Source organism: Taeniopygia guttata, chromosome 20 (assembly GCF_048771995.1).
Source record: "Taeniopygia guttata chromosome 20, bTaeGut7.mat, whole genome shotgun sequence".
NCBI lineage: Eukaryota > Metazoa > Chordata > Aves > Passeriformes > Estrildidae > Taeniopygia > Taeniopygia guttata.
This window is the reverse complement of record NC_133045.1, coordinates 12091056-12107450: the sequence shown is the minus strand read 5'-3', so window position 1 is coordinate 12107450 and position 16395 is coordinate 12091056. Positions and strand designations below refer to the sequence as shown.

The 16395-nt window shown below is 38.8% G+C and overlaps 1 protein-coding gene across 3 annotated transcripts in view; it reads left to right on the top strand.

The window, feature by feature from the left end:
* The window catches only part of GNAS (GNAS complex locus), a 136323-nt gene that overhangs the window by 87495 nt on the left and 32433 nt on the right, over nt 1-16395 (top strand). For all 3 annotated transcript variants that reach the window (XM_030288467.4, XM_030288468.4, XM_072917154.1), the window contains exon 5: nt 8287-8384. In XM_030288467.4, coding sequence (XP_030144327.4) covers nt 8287-8384 — 98 coding nt within the window. The remainder of the gene's footprint in view (nt 1-8286; nt 8385-16395) is intronic.

The following is a 16395-nucleotide window of genomic DNA, read 5'->3' as shown; positions in this document are numbered from 1 at the left end:
AATACATATCTTCGAGGTGCATCTTGAATCGAAAAACTGGTAGGAAATGTGGATAGGTGAAGTATTTTTGCCTCAAGAGTGTCAATGTTGTTCAGAGAAAGGAGTGGGAAGTCTTTCAGACAGTATCAAAGATGTGGTGCTAGATCTCTGAAATAATCCTTACTTACTCTTTTTTAAATCTCTATTATCTTATCTACACAGAGCAGCTCCTTCTCAATGGGCTTCCAGATAATCCAATTGAGTTTACCTGATCAGAGTTTAACAGGAACTTATGTAAAGCTGGTTCTCCTATCCTTTAAGAGCAGAATAAATTCTTGAATACAGATTTAATGTAAGAGTTCATCTGAAGCCTTCTTTTAGTATGGGGTCTGTGAGGCAGGCAGCCACTTGATTTCATGTCTGTTTCTCATAATTGAAACATGTATAACTATTAATGATTTGCCAATGAATCTCCTGAAATCTCTGATTTTTGTCTACATGGAAATGCCTGATAGGAATGTTTTAGTCTTAAGTGACTAGGAATATCTAGCAAATTTTGTTAGTGCTGTATTTTCTTAGTATTTATTGGAAGTGTTTTGGTGGGGTTTTTTTCAGCCTTTTTAATTCAACAGTGCTTTCACTGAAGCGTTCACATAATTCTGTTGAAATCCCGCAAAGAATTTCCTGAAATTGGAGCATCTGCAGCCTAGGACTTGAGACAGTGGGATTACATACATCTTTTTCTGTAGTCCACTTGCTTTTGTAGTACAAAATACCCTCACCCTATATTTTACTTGATCAGTATTTGAAGGAAATGATGTTGCTTTGTTCTGAACTTGTATTTTTATCCAGTAAATTCCCACCATACCAGACCATATTTACAGGTTCAGAAGTTCATGTGACTTAATTTCTCTTGATACATCTTCTTTGTTTTCCTCAGAGTCGTCTTGAAGAACAAGGATAGATTAATTCAATTTATGTTGAAATACAAGAGCTGTCAGCTGAATTAAACAGGAAATAGGCATAATTTAATATGGAAATTCTTAAACATTTTCTGGTTTTAATCACAGTAAGAGACTATCACAAAATATTGTTGTATGCATAGATGAAATAAAATTTTACCTGTGAGCCTCCCTGGTATTACAGTGGATCCAGCCACAGCCCTGTTGTGCTCAGCTGACTGGTCAGGGTTTTCAGCTGGTCTTTGGAGAGTACATGACATTTCTTCAGTGTTCCAGTAAAACTTAAATTTTTTTTTTTTAAGCTCCCAGGACACAGTGTCTTTTTACACTTAAAAAGAAATGCTAGCAATTAAGCAGAACTTTCAATTAATTTAAGTATATTTGAGCTTAATTTTTTCCTGTAGACTTTATTGTGAGCCTGTGAACACTTCTGTGAGTACAGATGCTGCTGCTTCAGAAAGATTGGAAGAGGATTAGTGAGTTCTCCTTGGGATTTGTGTAAATTTAGAATGAGAACTATTTTATCTTACACCCTTTTCTGTTGGTGGAAGTTTCTGGCAAAAAGAGGCTTTTCATTTCCAACGTGAAAGGAAGCAGCAGAGTTTAGTGAGGTCCCAGGTGTTTGTTCTTGGCACCAGGTAAGGGAATAAAGTCATTTGATTTGACTGTTCAAGCTTACTATATATTCATTAAACAAAAAGCAGCTAAATGATGTAGTATGAAAAACATTTTCCAAACCCTGATTTAAGGCTCAAAGGAAATTTCTCAGAGTTTTATTAAACCTTCTTTCTTAGACTGAAGTCTCCAAAAATAGCTGATGGTTGAACTGCCTCTGTCACCACTCTAAACTACCCTGAGAACGCTGGAATGGGGTAGAAGACTTCTTTGTGCCTTTTCTGCTATCAGGAAGTTTGATCCATGAATGAATTGCCTCTTTCTATGTATGACACTTTGAAGAAGTAGAGAAACACTGATTATTTGGTTTAAATTGCAGAGGAATCTTGACAATACGGGGAGCAGGCTTGCTCCTCTCACCCAGAGTGAATTTTCCTCCCTAATTAACATGAGGAGCTGTGTTCTGGTATCAACATATAAAGTTTCTGTGGCAATTAAACTTCTTGTGAAAGTAGAAATAAAACAGAAACGGTTTGATGTTATGTTAGTGAGGACTTCCAACCAAAGGCACATTGTAGCTTATGGGTATAGATTTGTGTGTTGGCACATTTCTCAAATGCTGTGGTGTTTTGAAACTCTTAACAAAGGGGAATAATGTGAGTTCAAACTTGACAGAATTTTCTTAAATAGAATTCCCTTCCCATTGGCCAGTCCTTGCAGCGACATCCAGTTTAATTTGTATTACTAGAAGTTACCAAACAGAAACACAGAATATTTCAGTATAATTCTTCTTTTCCAAGGATGAAAAACTATTGATAATGAGACTAAATCCTTGCTGAAAATATTTCTGACTCAGTTATGGGAAATGCTGAGTACACTGGGCCTCTCCCAAAGAGTTTTGTATTCAGCTCTGGCCACTTGCCAGTAACTGGAGAATATCTTCAACTATTTGTAGGTATGTGTTTCCTTTGTGATATCATCAGTGTATTTGCCCTAAAATAGCAAGCAGTAATTAACACTTGTTCACACCATTAGGAATGCAGATGTTTCCCTATTCAAGTAAGTGGCTTATTAAACTGTCTGATTTGACAAATTCAGCACATTCTGGTACCCCTGCCCAAACTTGGGGAGAATTAAAAGATGCCAGAGTTCCCTTCCCTGAGCGCCCGTAGGGTCAGGAGTGATGGCTTGGTTTCATAGGTGAGCAGTGAGAAATAAATCAGTTTGGTGGCTACTTACCTATCCTGGAAGGAGAAAATCAGCTGGTGCAGTTTGTCTTGGAATGCTCTGTGCTGCCCTGCCATGCCATGACCTTGCCCTGCTGCAGGGCTGGAATGCAGCAGAGCTGCCTGGCTCCCAGGGAAGGAAAGCTGTGCTCCCCCAGCTCTGCAGGGCTCTGCAGCCACTGGCCAGCGCTGCTTTTCACAGCTCAACACACGGGGAAGCAAAGTCCTCCAGGAGACAGTTCTGCAGTTAGGAGCTGGTTTGGTTTGACCTTTAATCATTAGATTTGTAAGTCGGTGACCTATTTAAAACTCTTATTATGAAATGTGCAGCTCCATGGGACAGTGAACTTTGCCCAGGAATTGAATCCCAGTTTTAACCACAACATTGTATAATGGTTGTACACACCTTTTAGTAAAGTAAGGTTTTTTCCAATGGCATTGACTTTTGCTGGAATTAGTAAATAAACTGTTCTGTTGAAAGATCCACCCTATATTATTTGACAAAGAAGAGGTGATGTTGCATGTCCGTGCTAAGTTTCCTGTGAATTTGGTGTCTCAGTGGCATGGGCTGTGCCAATGTTTTTCCCTGCCAACATCCTAATGCCTATAAAACATTGCTTCATGACCATTTTTTTTGTCTCTTGAGTATTTATGTATCTGGAGGGAACAAAGCCTTGTAGACAGTATGACCAGTTATATTCTTTCTCCTAGTATTTTATCCTTTTAGAATGCTTCTCAAAAGCAGATCTTGGTTCCTTTATTTTTTCCCAGGCCTGGAGTTTGTCTCTTGGGGATTATTTTATTTAACAACCAAAGTGCTCAACCCCCAAGTTCTTTAACACTTTCTGTAGTTTAACTTTGATCAAAGCCACTATTTATCTGCTGCCATTTATTCAGCTTGCTGAACTTTTCCAATATAAGTAGGTTTAAACTTGATTAGACTCTGCATTGCCCCTTTTCTAATCCAGAATTGTGTCAGCAAGATAGCAAGATGTTTCTGGAACAAAGAACAATTTTCCAAGCATCCCTTCCACATTTCCACTGATGTTTCCTTTTCTCTAGAGGTCTGCAGAGATTCCTGTAAGTGAATGGAAGTGATTTACAAATGTTGCCTATTGACTCACTGTATTGGGAAGCCTTCAGTAGGTGGGGAAACTGTCTCCTCATAAATAAAACATTAATAATGAAACACATTTCGCATAGAAGTGGCTTTTTAACCATTTTGGTGTTATGGTATCATGAGACATGAGGTGTCCTCAGCAGCACCAAGTCATGGTCCTTGATCCTTCAGATATCTGAGCAGGACCAGAGGTTTACTCAGCCAGAGGATTTTCTCAGGGCTTTTTATGGATTCCCAGAAGTGGAGCCTGTTCTTGGGGATTGTGCCCGGAATTCAAACTATGCCCCTGCCCAGCCTGAGCAGATTCAGTCCTGTTTGTTCTCTTCAGATCTGTGTTACATTGACATTCCTTTCCTTGAGTGTTCTCCTCAAGGATTTCTCCCTCTTTAGGGTTTTGTGAACGTTTTGGGATGTGTAAAGTCTGTTCTGGTGGTGAATAAATGCTCCAGTCCTGACATAAAGCTCAGGAGGAATTCACTCCTCACCTTCCCTGGCAGTGCCATCCTGTCACCACTTGTGTTGACTTTTGTTGCTTTACACAGCTTCAGCTGTACTTTAAACAGGATCTTGGGTGTGTATTGTGACACTGCACCATTTTATTTTTTTAAATAAAAAATTACATAATTTGGATTTTTTTTTCAATTTTAAGTATGCATAGGGCAAGAATGGATAATACGATCATACACTGCAAGTACATTTGAATGTTAGGATCATGTGAATCCTAACATTCAAATCCTATTTGTTGTGGAATGTCATCTCGAACCAAATTGTTATTTAATATTTGTTTATTTTAGCTGTTTTGTTAGGAGTTCCATTTTCTAGTGCAGGAAAAACCTTTGTTGATGCTGCTGTAGAGTCTGTCATATTAGCATGTGCCAGCAAATCAATCAGTGTTGTAGAAGCAAGAACCAGACATGTCAGGACTAGTTTTCTGGCTATTTCTTTTCAGGAAATTTTCCTGCTATTTTTGGTTAATTTGTTTCCTAACTCATTATTTTTAGAGCTGTCATACAAATTATACCTATTTAACTAAAAAAAAAAAAGCCAACCCAACCCTTTTGCTAACTTGATTTTTCTAGTGGCCTCTGAAGCCCCTGTTTTACCTAAATACATAACAGATCTTGTGGTTTTACTTGCCTTCCCTGAGAGCAGCCCCAGGCTACATTCCATGACTCAAATGGGATGCTGAGGATTTCTTATGTTATTCCTTTTCTTAAATATTATTTCAGAGCTGTGGTTAGTGTAGGTGTACTGGAGAGGAGGGAGAATTTTTGCAACCAGCTACTATGCCTCAATTCCAAAATCAGTCACTGCAGTAAGAAGGCTTCTAATAGAGCAGGAGATGAGCGCTGCAAGGCTGGTTCTGGCTCTGCTTGGGTGAGCACCTTCCTGTTCACAGTCTGTGAGCTGGCTCAGCATTAGTCCCAGCATGTGTGAAGATGTATTTGATGTGGCCTAAAGACAGAAGGTTGTGTATTAATGAAAGGCTTTCATATTTGACCATCTCAAGTCACCTAGTTCACTTTTTAAAACTCAATTAATACAAACAAACAAGAAAAAAAGAGACCAAAAGTAACAGCAAAAACCCATCCCAAAGAAGCCCCACTGTGTCTTAGGATAATGATCTATTGCTCTTTGCTTGTTTGTCGATCCTGATTTTGAAACCCCAATAAGAAGTTCAAAGAATGTGGAATTGAATTCTTTTTCCATCCCACATGGGCAATTAATAACCATACTGAGAAGATTGCTTGAGTATTGCTGGTTATAGTTCAGATCAGCAGGACAGGCATAAAGGCAGTTTTAAATATTTCATTTGCTCATTTGGCCAAACAAGGCACAAACACTGATCTTTATCCCATTATTGTAATTTGTGTATTTTTCTTAGAAGTGAAAACTGCCCTTAGAACATGGGGAGGACTCTTCTAAACAATATGTGGCTGTTCTGCTAAACTAAACCCTGGGCTTTCTATTATCAACATATTTATGCTAGGGCCAGGAACTGGTTTTATTTTTTCATCCCATTTTAAGATCTGATTGCAGAAACTACTGCAAATGTAAGACATTATGGAGTTTGAAAGGTCTTTGAAATAATTGCTTTACATCGGCTTTCCACCAAAGTGTCACAGTTGTAGTGAGAAACAGTAATTAGGAAGAGTTTTTGTGGCAGAGTTTTACTGTGCTGTGACTTTCCTTATTAAAGCACTGACTTTTTTCACTTTATATCTACATCTAGGTTTTTTTACATCTTTATCTAGTTTTTTGGTAATGAAGAATGTCTTACTGCTTTTTCTGTAAACTTATCATTGCCTTGTGATTTGTCTATTGAATCAACTGCTATTTCATCAAAAAAATCTTGTACAATTGCTGATCCCATTTTTCAATTTCCCAGCTTTGTAGGCATAAGTTGAGTGAGCCATATGATGTTCTGTACTGAGCAACTGTTACTTTTGAAAACAAATATAGAAACATTCCCCAAAGTGGGTTTGGTTCAGATACAGTGAGATGGCAGATAATTCCCCCTCTCTCCTTCACTTTCTTTTCCTTCTCCCTTTTCCATTAGAAAGATATTTTCCTCACTGTGCTCTAATACAGTTGAAGGCTACTGACAGTCCCCCAGTTGCCAAGAAATTGGAAATCTTCAAAGTTAAATTATCCAATGAGCATAATTCCAGCAGTGGGAGACAGAAAACTGAGGACTGAAATTAAGATTTTGATTAATTTTCTATTTCCTTTAATAGCAAAAGCAAACAGTTGTGCAATCTGCAAATACTAAAAATTAGGTAAAATCTTCTTACCTACTTCTGAAAGAAATTTATCTATCTTTTTGATCATGAACAGGTCATAAAAGCAAGGAACAAGCTGACATCTAATACCCTATATAAATGTCATAATCTCTTTAAAAGAAATCAGAACAAAATTTAGATGTGTATTTTGTGTTTGCTGTCATTTTTGTGTGTGTGCAGTAAGGGAATACTCAATAGCAATAAAAGGACAATCAAATTTGCATCTGATGTGCTGCTTCCCTCATTGGTATTCATAATTGTGTGATCACACAAACACATATGCATCTTATACCTGCCAAGAAGAGGGTGCTCTGAAAATCAGCAGCACTAAATTTACTGTAAGATGCTTCTATACATCTTTAAGATGCAATTTAAAGGATTTACTGTTCTGGTACAGCTCAGGTGTCAGTTAAGATTCTGATAGGAATGTAAATTCTTTTTTTAAACTCTTTTCAAAGTGAAACTTTGGAATGTGTCCCCTTTCTTTGTATTAAATTGATAATAAAGGAATGGGAAAGACATGAGATGGAGGAACCTTGAAGCATCAAAAATAACACATTTTCCTTCTTACAAATAATTATACTGTAAAGAAAAAGGGTGGAGAGACACCGAATATATGCAACAACTATTTTTAAAGGTCTTTCACTGGTCTGGATTTAAAAAATTAATTATTTGCCGCTTAAAACCAGAATGAAAGTATTTTACCCAAAACACTTGAAAGCTCTGAGAGCTAGCCAAGGAACACCCATGGCTGTTGATAAGAGGAATGCCCACAGGGGTGTCTGTGTGTATGTTAGTCACCAGGCTGCTGCTGTTCTTTCTGAGTCTATTCAGAGCTCTCAGAGTGATGGCCGGGAGTTCAGTCCTGTGCTGCACACGCACTGGTGGAGCCGAAGTGCAGCTTTCATATGCAGAATGAAAAGAGCTTTTGCTTGTGTTGTTAGCTTGTGTTACAGGTTCAGCAAAACTGAAGCACTGCATTTTTGGCTGTCTGCTTTCATATCTTGGCTTACAGTTTTTAAGGCTGAGACTAAACATGATCTAGCCTTGTATTATTGTCTTTCTTCTGTCGTTCAATGTCTTTTTACACTGTAAAAGAATAACTTTACTAAAGTGATACAAAGTAAGATAGAGATGTCTGTGCAGTCCCTGAAGATCCTCAATAGCTTTCAAAGTCATGTAAAACTTAATTATGTAGGAATTATAGAGAAGTAGTGTTTCATTGAATAAAAAAAAAATCACGACAGCCACAAAAATGTAAAATACAGTGACACTGACACCATGAGTTAAAGAATAAATGTTACCAAATCGCATTGATTATTAAATTGCCAATGAAATTGATATTAATGAGACATTAACCCTTCTTACAGTAGATGGTTGGATTCAATCAGTGATTGAGGAGCAGTTCTTGAAGTGTTACAAAATGTTGAAGTCAAACTTAGAAAGCCAACTGAACTTGTAGTCAGTTTCTAAAGCATTGATTAAAGATTTTTGTTAAATCTGCTCCATTTCCTGCTCGTTGCAAAACAAAATTACACATTACTATTTGCTGACTCTCTTCATCTCTAACCCATTCCCATAACACTGTTTTTCCATTTCAGGAGTTTTATGAACACACAAAAACACTTTGGCAGGACGAAGGTGTGAAAGCCTGCTACGAGAGATCCAACGAGTACCAGCTGATTGACTGTGCACAGTAGTGAGTATTGCTGCACTGCCCCTGCCTTTGGGGCTGGGGACTGCTTTGGTGTCCTGATGCTTTCCCTGATCCCTGGAAAAGGAGTGTGTGGTGCATAATGAATTCTTGGTCATCAGTGGTTCAGAGAGGTGGGACAAACTGGTGTTCAATTAGACAGTATCTACAGTGGGATATCTATGTCAATATCTACATCTACAGGTGCTTTCAAAAGGTTTTAATAAGACCCCTTGGTAAGGGGACAGTTTTATTGTCTGCAAGGCCAAATTTCTTGCCTCTTCCACTTGGCCCATCCTTTCCAGATGTCAGCTTCTGGTGCTGCACAAGTTGCAGTTAGTCGGAGAGAATGCTGGTGAGAAGCAAACCTGTTTGTCACTTTGGTTTCTAGTGCAGTTTATTTAGCTGGGAACAAAGAGATGGGAGTGACAGTCACGGGAAGCAGCCTGTGATCAGTCACCAGAGTTCTGCTTGTGTGCCTTCATGCACATAACTGAGAAAGAGTCATTCTCTTCTGGTATTTATACTGCTGGGATAATTAGTATTGTCTTGAGAGTCTGCTGCATGTTTGCAGTTATTTATCACATCCAGCAATATACTGTGCCTCAGGATTTTTTATGGCAGGGTGCTCGAGTTAATTGTGACCATTCCTGGTACTTTTGTTGTGCATACTCAAGCAAGGACTTAAATTTGAAATATTCATGGTTAAAACTGTTCTTTGTTAGTTTATATTCTCTCTGCTTCTTTTGGAGAAGCTGAAATAAGGTCAAGAAAATGAAGGTTTCTTGTTTCACACAGTGATGGTAACTGCAGTTTGTCTAATACTGCATCTCCTAAAGAACATCTCATGAAGTAAAATCTGTTAGGTTCTTCTTTTGTTTGTTTGTTTAGGTAGACTTAAAGGTAAATCAACAATTAGCTCTGTTTGAAAAGAGACAAGAGAGATAATTTTACTGTGCCTTGCACAGCTCCAGGTTTGTAGGAGCCTCTTTGAAGTTTTGCCATTGTTTCCAGAACAAATTTGTTTGATGTGTAACGATGTCTTTTGCATTAAGTGACTAATGTTTGATCATTTGGCATGGAGCTTTTTGCAAGTTCACTTGCTACAAAATAAAGAAGTACAAAGATTTTCATTTTCAGACAAGCATCCACTTTTGTGTTTCTGATGGAGAGTTGATAGGAGTGAGGGAGAGCTGGGTTTGTTTCTGGTTAGTGTTTGTTAATTCTATACTGGGAAGAAGGAAATTGTGGAGCACTAAGAGGGTTTTGTGTTGCCCTTTTTCTGCCCTGAATGCACAGAAGAAAGCTGAAATTCTTGTCATCCCTGGACATTGACTTTTCTATGGATCAACAGGGGAGGTGGCCCTCATGATGGCTTTACCATCCTGCTCCATCTAGTGGAACACTTAATTCTACATCATGGGCTATTGAGCCAGAAATAGACTTTGAACATTGCTGACAAATCAGATCTTTTTTTTCCCTAAAGGAAATAAAACTAAAATTGCTGTCTCCTTCTAAAATATTTAATAATTCTAATATTTATTAAATATGATGGTAACATATATAACACTATAGTCTTGCAGAAGGAGATTTCTAATTGTTAATTTTGACAGGTCTTGTCCTTTCTGGCATTTTTTACCATGCACTGATGTTGTTTCTAATAACAGAATATGCATGGTAGGAGTTTTTTAATGGCAAAATGTTATCTTGGAGGTTAACTTTGAAATGCTGATCTTGTTTTTATCACATTACATTTTCAAGTGACCTAATAAAAATTGCTTCCTATAAAATCTGACTTGGTTGATACATTTAAATTAACCTGGTGAGCATGTGCTAACAAAAATATGGCAAATACAAAATATGTCTGAGATTTATTAAAGGGGGCTATTATAATATGAATATGCAAGTTACTGTTGTTAGTGCTAATAGAAGTTAAAAGAGAGTATTGAGCAAATTCTATTGGGGTTGTCCATTCTTTCAGAGAGGAGTTTTGGGTTCTGAACACTTTTCCCCTTTTGAAGTCCCCATTTAAAACAAGAAAGTTACTCTGAAAATGGGAGATGGAAAAGTGGCTTTTCTCTTTCAAGATCAATCTGACTTCCAGAAATCCTTTCTGGCTCTTGAAAATTGAATAAAATCTTAAATATTAATGGATTCTTTGCTCAGTGATTTGTCTTAAAATTTCAAACAATATTTCTTGTTCACAAAAATTAGCTTTTTAGAGTTGTTTGTAAAAAAAATTTAATTCTTTTTAACTGTCATTTTTTGAAGGCTGAATTGCTTAGTGTAAAGTTTGTCTTAGTATGGATTTATTTAACATTCTGAATTTTTTTTAAAAAGAGATTTTGTCAGTGTTGTGACACATTTTTATACAGGAAGCTTTGCAAGGAGGTTCTGCCAAACATTTAAAAATCAGTTTTTCCTGTCTTTTAGCGGTTCTGCTTTCCATGGATAAAAGCTGGTTCTGCATGTAACCAGCTTAGCTGTAGTCCAGGAGAAGGAAGGGCTTTCCAGGAGTCAGGGATGGAGAATCTGGAGCAGAAAGGTGCTGAAGAGATGCAGCTTAAACCTCTGCAGAGTTTGTGTTCAGGAAAGATGGGAATTTGCAGATTGGTCTGGAGCTCTCCTGGATGGACAGGGCATGAGGGAAAAGCCACTTTTTGCTGCATGTTAATTCCCAAGAAAATGGGAACAAATGTAATTCTCAATGTTTTATCTCCCTGATTCCAGTGTGGGGGTTTAGAGTCCAAAAATGGTATTTTTCACCTGTTCTGGAGCAGTAGCTTTAAATGTACAGTGCTTCCTTCTGCATCTCTACAACTTCCAGTGTCTTCCCATAAGAAGTGACATTATTACACACTCTGATTGTTGCTCCACCGAGTCTCTGGTTGTGTTGGCTGAGAAAAGACAACTTTAGCAAAAGCCACAGGTACCATCCTGGCTTCCCATTTTCCTGCAGCTGTGATTTTTGGAGGTGTGAAGCTGTGAGGGCTGGCCAGTAACCTCATCTGCTGGAGAGCCCTTCTGGTATCCTGCCCTGAGCCCTCAAGCTCACTGGCTAAATGAAAATGTCACTTTGGAGGAGCCCTGCTCATTTTGAAAGAGTAGCTGCCTCTGCTCATCCTGAGCTTTACTGTACTTCCTGCCCAGGCATATTTTACAGTCTTGAGAGGCAGAGAAAGGAAAGAAGGCTTGTTTCCCTTTTCTTAAATGGCCTTACTAAGAAATCAGTTTCAATTCTGCATTTAGAACGACATGGTCTGTGACGTTGTCACCAGTTTGTATTTCAGCAGTGAGGAGGGAGCCTTGGCTGTGAGGAGACCAAATTGTGTCTTGCAGAGATGTACACAGAGTGTTTGTATGAAGCTGCCATGTTATCCTGCTCTCGGCTAATAATAAACAGGAGAACACAGAAGTGTCTAGAATACAGAAAATCCCAAACTATTTTAAATTATTTACCATCCTTCATATGTCTTCCTTGGAGGCACAGGGTCACTTTTTATTTAGAATATATTACTTATTAAAAATCTAGGAGCCATTTCCACTGTGATGTACCAAAGCCTGTTTGTCCAATCTGCCTTCTGTCAAATACAAACAAATGGGATCTCTTTGAAGCGCTGTTGTCGCCAGTGCTTCTACCTCAGGTTTCATTGGAGCAGCTCTGCTTTTAAAGCCTCAGGAATACCCAGCAGAGCAGTCAGAGCCAGCAGGATCTGCCCTGGGAATGTGCTGTTTGTGGCATGAGGACATGAAGGCAGGTCCTCCCCAAAGCCTGAAGAAACCTGCATTGATGTCAGGAGCCTTCGGGTTAACGATTCAGCAGCTTAGGAGCAAAGCCTGGGTACTACATGGGCCTTTTGGGGCATTTTCTAGAGTTGCTGATACCAGGCTGTGCCCACAGCTCCCTGAATTTTTGCTTGGCCACCCATTTGATTTTGTGCTTGATTTCACACTGCGCTTTCCCTCGAATCCCCTCGCTGGCGCTTCCTGGTTTGGGCTGGAAAAGGAAACGCAGCGAGAGGCGGCGTGTGCGGCCCATTTGCCCCCGCCATGGCAGGAAGGGCACCAGAGCCCTTCTCACGCCATTTCCTGCTCCCTCCCCTCCTGCGCTGCCATTTCGGGCACGGAGATGCCTCTGGAGGTGCACAGTCACGTTTCTGGAACTCCAGCACCAGCAGAGCCTCTCTGATACCTTGAAACTGTGCCAGGATCCTCCAGAAGGGTTTTATGAGGATATTTTTTAAGATGTTTGTTTTTAAAATACTTATCAAAGAAAGGCAGGGAGTGCAGCTATTAGCCCACTGCTGTGCAGGGCTGATGAAGGATCAGCACATGTGGACACACAGGCTTTTTAATTTCTGATGTTGTGAATTCTTTATATTTTTATTAAGATTTATGGTGTGTTTTATTTCTGGATTTGCAGACTTGCAGAGAGCAGTTCAGAGCCCAAATCTGTGCACTTAATGATTTTCTTCCATGTTGATTTCTCTTCGTGACAAAGTTCCTTTCATGGAACATGTAGTAAAGTGTGTTTGCTCAAAGTCTCACCTTTTTAAATAGTGCCTGATTTATCAGGGGTGCTATTGCTGGTCTAATTTCTTACCCATATTATTTATTACTTTTTTTTTTTCCTTTTACTTTCTTTCCTTTCGATGTGATTTTGACGGAGTGGTTTCTCTTGTCTCCAGCTCCTCTGAGTGCACATACTCAACAGGACAGGAATTTCCCTGGCCTGTATTCCTGGCATACATGAGCTTCTTACGGACAGTGACAATTACATTGTTAAACATTCCCATGAGGAAGAATAATAATTCAAGTCCCCTTTTGCTGGAATAAAACTGACACAGCCTACTGCTGTGTGAATTCCTTGGCAAGCGAAAGGGTAGACCCAGATTATCTAACTCCTAATTTTTGGTCTTGATTACAAAATCCACGTTACTCTATTCCAGAGTGCTTAGAGATAACTAAATTAGTGCCTTTTTCCTGTTCATCTTCAGCTTCAGGGAATAGAAGATCATGTTTTAAACAAGGTTAAATTTCAATTAAAGAAATACAGTCCAGGCTATGCATTTTCTGCAGTCCAGTGGGGTATTAGGTATATGATGGGGAGCACAGTAACTCCTGTCTTTGCATGGATTCAGTGAAGTCACTACCCACAACATGAGTCCAAATACATAATAGCTGAAATATGCCCAACTCCTCCACGTGTGTGCCCTCTCTTGCTGACTGTCAATAACAGGGATGTGCCTGCTGGCAAGTGCTCTGAAAACCAGATTACCTAAATTTAGCCAATAAATGGATTATGAATCCAGCACATGTTCCCACTCTTGTCACAGCTAATCATAAATTCATCATTTCAAGCTACACTCAACCCCAGATAAACTCCTCTATCTTCAACATAAATTACATCCCAGTATGAAGCAGGATAAACCTAAAGGTGTCCTGGAATAGGTTGCTTGAATGTTAGGAATTAGGTGCTGCAATAAGGAGGACACAGAGTTGATGGGCCAATAATGGCAGAAAGACCTTTACAAGTCCAAAATGAGAATAATTGAAGAAGTCATAGCACAGCCTTTAGAGGTCTGTGTGATGCCCATTGCATCATCCTGAATTACTGTCAGTGGATTTAACTGTTTGTTCCAGGAATCTGATTTCTGCCTCCACTTTCCCTCCCTCAGCCACTTTCAGCCCCCTGGATTCATTGCTTTCATTCATCTGCTGCTTTTATTTCTCCTCTGTTCCACACATCTGTGAAGTGCCAGTTCCCTTCTGGCCTTTGGCTACAAATGCAACTTCCTTTCCCTGGTTGTAAATATTGAGGATTTGCCTTCAGCTGGAGGCAGGGCAGACCTGGTTGTAGAGCAGGAAAAAGCTGGGTTGGAAATTCTTCCCCAATTTCTTGACACAATTCTGTGTCCAAATACTCAGATTTTGCCTTTTAGTTAAAGGCGTCACTTGCAAGGGTTAAGGATAAACTTTAGTGTTCATGGATGCCTGATTCAGTGGAAATGGATGTTTTATATTTGCTTCCACGTGTGAATGGATTTGCTCTAACAGCTATTTCTTTGTTTCAGACAAAATTCACATGCACAATATTTGTTCAGGTTAGGCTTGCACTAGATCAAGAGTATTTTTCAAAGTCTGGCATGAATGTTAGCATTTTATTTAAGTAAAATTTGTCTTTAAAATAGTAATTTTTTTCTGAGATCAGAAGCAGACGCCCACATGATTTGGTCAGTAGATTGCTGTGCTCCTCTAACTGAGGAGTTTAATTTTGAATGTCAAAGGAACATCAGGAGAGTGTAATGAAGGCAGGCTTAGATAACAAACTTACTGACATTTTAGTTCTCCGGAGGAGAATACTGGAGTGGAGTCCAGGGTGTAGTTTGCTCAGGATGTATCTCCATTAATATTTTACTTTATTAGTCAGCTTTGAAACCAAAGTTATTACCACCAAAGAATGTAAATGTATAAGTAAGTACTGCTGCATAAACCTAAGTGATGCATCTTCAGAAGTTAATTCTGTACTAAAAGTACTTGGCTACAGTCCAGAATTCTGCAGACAAAGTTCTTTAGCCAAATTTCTTGATGGGTGGCCTATACCCATAATGTTAATTAACAGAGTTAAAAATAATTCAGTAAAGAGAAGAACAGATTCCTTGTTACTAGTAGTAAAAATGGCAAACTGTGTTGTTTGATAAGCATATTATACTTGCATCACCAAGTGATTTTAAATATACAGATAACTATTACAAAATGTGCCTCATCCCGGGGATTTTTATTTCCAAAAGAGAAAGTAATCTTGAGCTTTTTTTAAAACAAATGTTAGAGGCATATTTTTATAATTGCTTTCAAGTCAGTTTGGCTTAGTAGTGTCTGGACTTTTAAGTCAACATATTTCTGATACCTGTTCAGGCTTCTGCTTTCTTTTTTGTGGTTCTGTTCTCTGCAAACCTACAAATGCAAATGCAGTGGAATATTTTTTTTTTTTTGTGGGTGATGGGAAAGAGTTGCAATGCAATGCAGCAGGAGATGGAATATAAACCAAAATCTTTGGTTAATTAAACTCTCACTAATTTCTGCATTTTAATGGCAACAGGTTCCTCATTCCTTCCCACTGTATTTTTTTTTCCATCCTCAAAAGTTTTTGTTGTGGCGTTGAATCATAGTGTGAGTGAATATGGTAGAAATGTATGAAAAAATGTATTTTGTCCACTGAGGCTTTTGGAGGAGATGCTGTGAATATTATATTGGTCTCTTGCTCTGTTGATAGGTACAAGTTTGTGATAGCACAAGAATTAGTGAGCAACATTGGTTCTGCACATTGTGCCTAAAGCTAAACTGACCTGGGGTTAGTGATGCAAAAACAGGTAGAGTTGCCAGCCTGAAAAGTGTGTTACCAACTTCTAGTCAAGGAGATGTGTAGGGTTGACTTTTGTTGATTGATTGATTGATTGTGAAGATTTGAGACTACATAAATAATTTTCCACGTAATTAAAATGACCAATAGTTTTCAAATAACTAATAATATATTAGTAAAAAAAAAGATGTCATGTGTGTATTCACATGACTCAATGTGCAGTCCATTCTGAGCAATTTATCAGTGTTATTATGGACAAAATAATACATTGAAGAAATTAGTATGTTGCATTGTTCCATAAGGTCATTAAATGCAGCTACTACCACAGCATTACTACACAATTCTATCTTTCTTTCATGATCATAAAGATTAAGAAAAATTCAAGAGGCTGGATCCATGCTAATAGAAACTCTCCTGCAGCAGATGATGTCAGAACTCCTCCTGTGGGTGAGTTCATTGCCAGCAGGTCTCACAGGTGTCTCTGGAGGTGTGGGTTCCGTGGGGCTGTGCTGAGCAGCCTTTCATCCTCCAGTGATGGCACATTCCTGGGGCCAGGGGATCCCAGCAGTGCAGTAAATACTGGGCAGCTCGTGCAGAGCTGAACACACCCTTGGTGCTTTTACTGAGGACACCGTTTTTGATGGGGCTTGACACGTG